Source organism: Canis lupus, chromosome 7, assembly GCF_011100685.1.
Source record: "Canis lupus familiaris isolate Mischka breed German Shepherd chromosome 7, alternate assembly UU_Cfam_GSD_1.0, whole genome shotgun sequence".
Lineage (NCBI taxonomy): Eukaryota > Metazoa > Chordata > Mammalia > Carnivora > Canidae > Canis > Canis lupus.
The window spans coordinates 10,776,428-10,784,666 of NC_049228.1; the positions used below are offsets into that span (position 1 = coordinate 10,776,428).

Below are 8,239 nucleotides of genomic sequence, written 5' to 3' on the forward strand. Positions count from 1 at the left end.
TGCAGGTGGTACATCAACCTTATTTTGAAAATCATCTTTAAGAATAAATAATTAAAAATACTAAAGAATGGGGTGCCTGGGTGACTCAGTCAGTCAAGCTCAGATCTTGATCTTGACTTCAGCTCAGATCATGATCTTAGGGTCAGGGGAATCCAGCCCTTTGAGGCTCCGTGCTCAACAGGGAGTCTACTTGAGGATTCTCTCCTCCCTCTGCCCCTCCCCCTGCTCATCTGGGTGTGTGCACACACTCTCTCTCAAATAAATAAATAAATCTTTAAAAAAAAAAACTAAAGAACTCGGTCATTGGCTTAACTGGCCTCACATCACACATTGTTATGGCAATGTCTGTGCTAGAAATGTATCTATTTTATTGAGTAGAAACTTCATTAAGAAGTCTGAAACAGGGGCACCTGGGTGGCTTAGTGGTTGTCTGTGAGATCCCAGGAATCCTGGGATCGAGTCCGGCACCGGGCTCCCCACAGGGAGCCTGCATCTCTGTGTCTCATGAATAAATAAATAAAATCTTTAAAAAAAAAGTCTGAAACAGTGAAACATATTTTTGGAAACTTTCAAACATTGCTGATATATTTTAGCATATATATACGTACTGGGTAAAGATTAATGAAGTACATCAAGTATCTCTCATTCATGTAGCAAATATTAAATCCAAATAAACTCTTTTGAGAGTATTATGAGAAAAATAGTCACTGCTTACTTTGAAAACATTTAGATGAGCAGCCCTTTCTAAATTTTAATTTATCCATTTAAAAAGTTCAATCATTAGCCTGAAATAATGTACTATTTCACAGTTAAAAAAAAAAGTCTCCTAGCTAAATCTTCTATGTAGGAGAAAAATGGTTTTTCAGCGCCACCTAATGATAAAGCTACAAATCTGAAATGTATAAACAATTTGAGCAGGGAAGATCTTGTCACCAATTTAACAAGTTTACCATGTACCTACTATGTGCCAAGCTAAGTAATGAAAAACAAATACATAGCCCCTGTCTTGAGGAACTTACACTTGGATTTTTTTTTTTAAGATTTTATTTATTTATTCATGAGACACAGAGAGAGAGAGAGAGAGAGAGGCAGAGACACCGACAGAGGGAGAAGCAGGCTCCATGCAGGGAACCCAATGTGGGACCTGATCCCAAGTCTTCAGGATCATACCCTGGGCCGAAGGTGGTGCTAAACTGCCAAGCCACCTGGGCTGCCCTACACTTTGATTCTTAAATGTACCTGGTCAAGCCTGAAATCAAGTCCCTTCAGAGTAGTTAGAGAGGAAGGGAAAAAGTTGTTTTCACTTGTATATTCATTCTTTCATGTTTTCACTCATTTCTACAATGATCCCAGTGAACAAAACAGACAACCTCTATCCTTGTGAAGATTATTTATTGCTTCTATGCATTAGATGAGATACAAACCCTTTTAATCCTATCTACTGAACCATTTTCTCTTTCCTATTGTCTTAGGGCAGGTCTTTACCATCTCTTACTGTACTATCACAGTAACTTCCCTAAGATCAGCCTGCCTTGAATTTCTCCCCTCTCCAATCCATCCCCTAACACAGCCAGCAGTGAACTTTCTAAAACACAAAGCTTCTCATATAAATTCTACTTCAGAAATTACCACTGGTGGGACGCCTGGGTGGCTCAGCAGTTGGGCATCTGCCTTTGGCTCACGGCATGATCCCGGGGTCCAGGATCGAGTGCCACATTAGGGTCCCTGCGTGGAGCCTGCTTCTCCCTCTGCCTGTGTTTCTGCTTCTCTCTCTCTGTGTGTCTCTCATGAATAAATAAATAAATAAATATAATCTTTAAAAAAAAATTACCACTGGTTCCCCATTGCCAAAAGGATAACGTGCTAATTCCTTAGCAAACTCTCAGGCTCTTTGTAATCTGGCCCCAACTTATCTCTGGCCACACCTGCCATTAGTTTTTCCAATTCAGTTCTGACATTTTCCAAATATATCATTCCTTTGTGCATTTGCACCTGCTCTTCTCTCTGCTTCGAATGTCCTTCCTCCTTTTCTTTTTTGGCATTTTTTTTAAAGGTTTATTTATTTACTTATGATAGACAGTGAGAGAGAGAGAGAGAGAGAGAGGCAGAGACACAGGAGGAGGGATAAGCAGGCTCCATGCCGGGAGCCTGACGTGGGACTCGATCTCAGGACTCCAGGATCGCGCCCTGGGCCAAAAGCAGGTACCAAACCACTGAGCCACCCAGGGATCCCTCCTTCCTCCTTTTTATCTAGCATGCTACCATTTATGAAATGCATTTAACTACAATCTACTCTGTTTGGTCTTCTCCCCCTCTCCAAACAGTAGTAATTCCTTGTTCATTTACTTCCATTAACAATGAGTTCCTAAATAGTAAGGACCATGTGTTTTCATCTATGTCTTAAAACTTGGTATAGTGCCTGGCATTATCAAGTGCCTGTGAAGGAAGGTAAAATTTTAGTATTCTCAACTATTTCCCCTCACAGTTATAAGGAGAAAAAGGGACAAAGACTAACCATATTCCACCCAGGCTGCCAACCTATTAGAACACACATATCTTAATCTATAAATTGATGAATCATATTGCTAAAGGCAGCCTGGAGCAAACAATAAAGTAATTCCAAAGTGACTTCACAGAACAAGAGTCAAATAAAGACACAGGAAAGGCTGTGTAGTTTAAAAATACTCTTAGATGACTGTGATAAACTCCCCCTCTCTTGCAAATTGGCAATCATTCTGATGTTTGGGAAATTAATGTTATTGCTTTTACCATTTCAATATATAAATCAGAATGTAAATTTTGGTGACTTTGAAGAGATAACTATAATAATCCCAAGGATTAGACAGTGAAGTTTTCTGGGCAAAGTATTATCTTAACATGTTGAGAAGAAAAATCATAACCACAGAGGGTTACTTGATGTGCTTGGAATCGGCTCAAGGTATAACTGGATAGCAGGTAATATCAAGCTGGGACACAAAGGTCTGCTGTTCAGACTGTAATATCACTACGGGTAAAGATAAGACACCGACTCCTTGTCAGGGTAGCCCTCCCCTAGACTTTGCTGGGGACTTCTGCCCCTTCTCACACAGATCATTCTTTTTTTCCTAACTTTTTTCCTTCTTATACTGACCACTGACTGTTTTCTTTCCATTAAAACTTTGATTTCTGGGATGCCTGGGTGGCTCAGCAGTTGAATGTCTGCTTTGGGCTCAGGGCGTGATCCCAGGGTCCAGGATCCAGTCCCATATTGGGCTCCCTGAAGGGAGCCTGCTTCTCCCTATTTGTCTCTACCTCTCTCTCTCTTTCTCATGAATAAATAAAATCTTTAAAACAAAACAAAACTTTGAATTCTTTAGATATGTCAACATATTAGGGTATAAGTATGCTTTGATTATAAGGTTTCTCTATATATTTACCTCATCCTTTACATGGTACTCTTAACATTTAACTTCATACCTCTAAGGGTACTTCACTATCTACTCTAAGGATCACTTGTAAAACTATAATTTGACTTATAAGGTATTAATCACAGAAATACTCTGGGCCTGTTTCTTCATCAGGAGACAGCTGTACAGTATTTTCCAGTAACCTACTGACAAGGGTACTTTCAAAGATTAATCAGATCAAAGTCTTGTTGAGAATGCCAGACAGCACATATAAAAAAAAATCAAGGTACCTACTGTGTAGTTTGCCTCAGATTATGACTTCAATAGTCTTCTAGATTTGTTTACTTTTTTCCCCCCAAAGAAAGAAAAATTTTAACAGAAGGGACACTGAAGATGGGGATTAAAAATTAGCATTCAAGGGATGCCCAGGTGGCTCAGTCCGTTAAGCACCTGCCTTTGGCTCAAGTCATGATGCTGGAGTCCCAGGATAGAGCCCTGCTTTGGGCTCCCTGCTCAGCAGGGAGTCTGCTTCTGCCCCTCCCTCCTTCTCTCTCACTCACTCTCTCTCTCAAATAAATAAAATCTTTAAAAAAGCAAAAAAATAAATTCTAAAAAATTAGCATTTAAAATAAAATTAGCCACAAAAATAACTCAGAAATTAATGAAAGGAAAAAGTTAAATAACATACCTATTAAACTATCTGAAGCTTCCTGCCATGCTTGCCCATTAATGCTGACATTCTCTTGCACAGCTGATTCAAAAGTCTGAAATAAATTCATAATACTCAAGTCACTAAAAATAACTTTAAAGATTGAATTAAAACATTTTGGCAAAGTAAGAACTTCAAATTTGTAACAGAGAATATTAAGAAAAGTAAACTAAACTAGCTTATAAGTCTATTCTTCTCAATGAAGATTCCATTTCAATTACTGACTAAACCTACATATTAGCTTTGATAACCATTATGCTACCTATGAGAAAATTTGATGCAAAATTTATATACTTCTTAAAAAGAAAAAAAATACAAGCTAACAAAGTTGAGCTCAGCTGAATCTGAAGGGTACAAGTACTACACAGGCTGCTGAAAGAGCATCAGTGTTAAGGGAAAAAAATGCTTAAAACAAAGTAAAATTAATTTCTACTGCATAAAGGATTGTATTTTTTAGAGATGTTCACTGAGGTAGATAGAAAAGAAATGGCATGAGACCGGGAGTTTTTTTTTTAAATAGAAAGTGTAGGGAAGCCCCAGCGGCTCAGTGGTTTAGCACCGCCTTCAGCCCAGGGCGTGATCCTGGAGACCCGGGATCGAGTCCCACATCGGGCTCCCTGCATGGAGCCTGCTTCTCCCTCTGCCTGTGTATCTGCCTCTCTGTGTGTCTCTCATGAATAAATAAATAAAATCTTCAAAAAAATAAAAATAGCGTAAAGGGACACCTGGCTACTTAGTAGAGCATGCAACTCTTGGTCTCAAGGTTATGAATTCAAGCTCCATCTTAGGCATGGAGCCCACCTTAAAAAAGATAATAAAATAGGAAATGTAAAATTTTTGATAACTGTTAAATTTGGTGATAGATACATGGGTGTCCACTGTACTAGTCAATTTTTAATACATTAAAAAATAAGAACTAAAGGAATTGGTAATACCATTAAAATTTTAAATATACATTTAAAATTTAAAACCTATTGCACAACAATTACACTTCTAGCAATGCATCCTCAAGAACCATTTTCATAAAAACATAAAAAGGATGGGATGTCTGGCTGGTTCAGCAGTTGAGCATCTGCCTTTGGCTCAGGTCATGATCCCGGGGTCCAGGATTGTGTCCCACACTGGGCTCCCTGCGAGGAGCCTGCTTTTCCCTCTGCTTCTCCCTCTGCCTATGTCTCTGCCTCTCTCTCTCTCTCTGTCTCTCATGAATAAATAAATAAAATCTTAAAAAAAAAAAAAAAAAAAACTGGGATCCTTGGGTGGCTCAGCAGTTAAAGCGTCTGCCTTCAGCCCAGGGCCTAATCCTGCAGTCCAGGATCGAGTCCCATGTCGGGCTCCGTGCATGAAGCCTGTTTCTCCCTCTGCCTGTGTCTCCACCTCTTTCTCTCTCCTCTGTGTCTCTAATGAATAAATAAATAAATAAATAATCTTTAAAAAAAAAAACTGACAAATAATAGTTGACAGATTTGGTGGGGGGAGTTAATTGCTAAATTAGTTTAACACTCTTAATGCAAAAAATAAACAAAAAACTAAAACAACAAAAAAGCCATAAAAAAGAATATATAAGGGATACCAGGTGGCTCAGCAGTTGAGCTTTTCTACTTTCTGCGCAGGGCATGATCCTGGGTCCCAGAACCAAGTCCCAGGTCTGGGAATCAAGTCCCGCATCAGGCTGTCTCCCATGAATAAATAAAATAAAATCTTTAAAAATATATATATATATATTACACCCTCCATGGGCCTTCCAAAACAGTAAGTTATTTCCAAAAGGAAGAGGGATGGGGGGGAGAGGAATTCAGACTTTTGCTTTATGCTGTTTTTTTTTTTTTTACAAGAATGTACTTTATAAGCTTTGTAGAAGAGCATAAATCAAATCATGAACGATAATCATGAGTTAAGTTATGCACTCTATACTTTAAAGATTTTATAAAATAAAATCCTTACTTTATATAAGGACATTTACAGATTTTCTCAGAATACAAAGTGTAATAATATTCATTACACAATCATATCAATACCATCTTTTAGGAATATCCATTATCATATTATGTGGTTTCAGATTAAGAGACATAACCTAATTAAAGCCTCTGCCTTTTATCTGCTCTTAATATAAAACACAAATGAATTCCCTGGTAGTTTAAGCCTTCAAACCTTTATCTTCTAATTCACTTTATCATTCATTAGATAAGGTATAACAGGTTAAGCCAAGCTCCTCTTTTTCTGTAATGTTCTAAGTAGGTCAGTACTTCCTAGAAAGGGGGAAATACTAGACAGATTTTTTTTTAAGATTTTATTTATTCATAGAGACACAGGGAGGGAGAGAGAGGCAGAGACACAGGCAAAGGGAGAAGCAGGATCCACGCAGGAAGCCCGATGAGGGACTCGATCCTGGGTCTCCAAGATCAGGCCCCGGGCAGAAGGCGGCGCCAAACCACTGCGCCACCGGGGCTGCCCAGAAAGAGGGAAATACTAAAATCCTTTACGCAAAAAAAGTCTTTCCCCCAAGAACTACTAAAAACGTCCTGAGGTATGTCTCTATTCTTCCTTTCCTTGCACGAAGGCAGGAATAGCCTTATTGTATCCAAAACGGGAACACAGAATCGCTACCCAGGGGCTGTTTCTTTATTCTTCTTCCATTTGACATTTATTTTTATTGTTTGCCCTGTGGTCATTCCCACTCGCAAGCATGCTGCGTTATGAGCTTTTAAACTTTTTCTTCCTACACATAGATTGTATGCTTCCTTAAGGCAGGTACCAATGCTTCAATAATACGTTGTGTCTTTCCTCAAAAAAAAAAAAAAAAAAGAGAGAGGGAGGATCCCTGGATGGCTCAGCGGTTTGGCACCTGCGCAGGGCGTGATCTTGGAGACCGGGGATCGAGTTCCACGTCGGGCTCCCTGCATGGGGCCTGCTTCTCCCTCTGTCTCTTGTGAGTAAATAAATAAAATCTTTAAAACAAAACAGGGCAGCCCAAATGGCTCAGCGGTTTAGCACCGCTTTCAGCCCAGGGCGTGATCCTGGAGACCCAGGATCGAGTCCCACATCGGGCTCCATGCATGGAGCCTGCTTCTCCCTCGGCCTGTGTCTGTTCCTCTCTTTCTGTGTCTCCCATGAATAAATAAATGAAATCTAAAAAAACAAAAACAAAACAAACCCTAGCTTCTTCAGAGCTTTGCAAAAGATGTGAGAAAGGAAGGGGGAAAAGGTTATGAGGGCCGGTGAAGTTACTAACCGAGACAGCATCCTTACCCACTTTAGACTTGTAGGGAAAATGTTTCCACGGACTTTACAGGAAGCCCTAAAACAGGCAAAAAGGAAAGACCGAACCGCTAGCGCGGTGCCCGGCTGACTTCCAGGATTAATATTATTATTATTACCCTTTCCCGGAAAATTCCTGCTAGGGTCTGCGTCTGCCCTGCCCAGTAGGGGGGCCACTAGCCAGCCACTTTCTGAGGTTCCCGAGGTCTTAAAAGGCGGGCAGCCCCAAGGGAGATGGGCTCTAGGTTCGAGCAGCTTAGCACGAACAGAAGAATCAGAGGAGACCGCGTTCGTTTTTTTTGTTTTTGTTTTTTTATCATCACAAATTAAAACGGCATCTTGGATAGGGCGGGCTCCATAAAGCATGACATTCAATTGCACCTATTTTTTTTTTTTTCCCCTTCCTGTAATTTCCGGTTACAGGCCCAGCTCGCCCCTCTACGTTCCCACCGGCCGGCGCGGGTCCGAGCCGTTCCTAAGACCCGGATGACGCCGCGGCAGCTATTCCGCCTCCCCCCGCGTTTCTCGGGCCGCCTCCGCGAGCCCAGAGCCGGGCGCAGGGGGAAGGGGGTGACGAGGCCGGAGACGGCTACGCGCCCGTACCCACTGCACATCCCGCAGCGCAGGGCCCCGAATCTCCTCCGGCAGCGCGTCCCCGAGCTTGTCCACGAAGCGGCCGCACAGCTCTACCATTTCCGTCACGGCCCGCTTCGACGTGCAGCGCACCCGGCAGTCCTCCCGGGAGCTGGCGGCGACCGACGCCCCGTCGTCCGGCCGCGCCTCTCTCTCCACGCCCCGCGGACGGGAAGGGACCCCCGACACGGGAGCCCCCGCCATCTTTCCAGTTTGAACCGCGGGCGGGAACTGTGGGAGCGGAAGGGCGGGA

At 41.7% G+C, this 8,239-nt stretch overlaps 1 protein-coding gene across 4 annotated transcripts in view; it reads right to left on the minus strand.

Moving 5' to 3' along the window:
• Nucleotides 1–8,233, minus strand: part of NSL1 (NSL1 component of MIS12 kinetochore complex) — a 47,745-nt gene extending 39,512 nt beyond the window's left edge. For 2 of the 4 annotated variants that reach the window (XM_038542090.1, XM_038542089.1), the window contains exons 1-2: nt 7,957–8,231; nt 4,075–4,150 (exon numbers count right to left, since the gene is read on the minus strand). In XM_038542090.1, coding sequence (XP_038398018.1) covers nt 4,075–4,150; nt 7,957–8,190 — 310 coding nt within the window. In that variant the 5' untranslated portion in view covers nt 8,191–8,231. Of the gene's footprint in view, nt 1–4,074; nt 4,151–7,344; nt 7,394–7,956 lie in introns of all 4 variants that reach the window. The other 2 variants (XM_038542092.1, XM_038542091.1) reach the window with 2 other exon arrangements.
• Nucleotides 8,234–8,239: the final 6 nt, after the last annotated feature.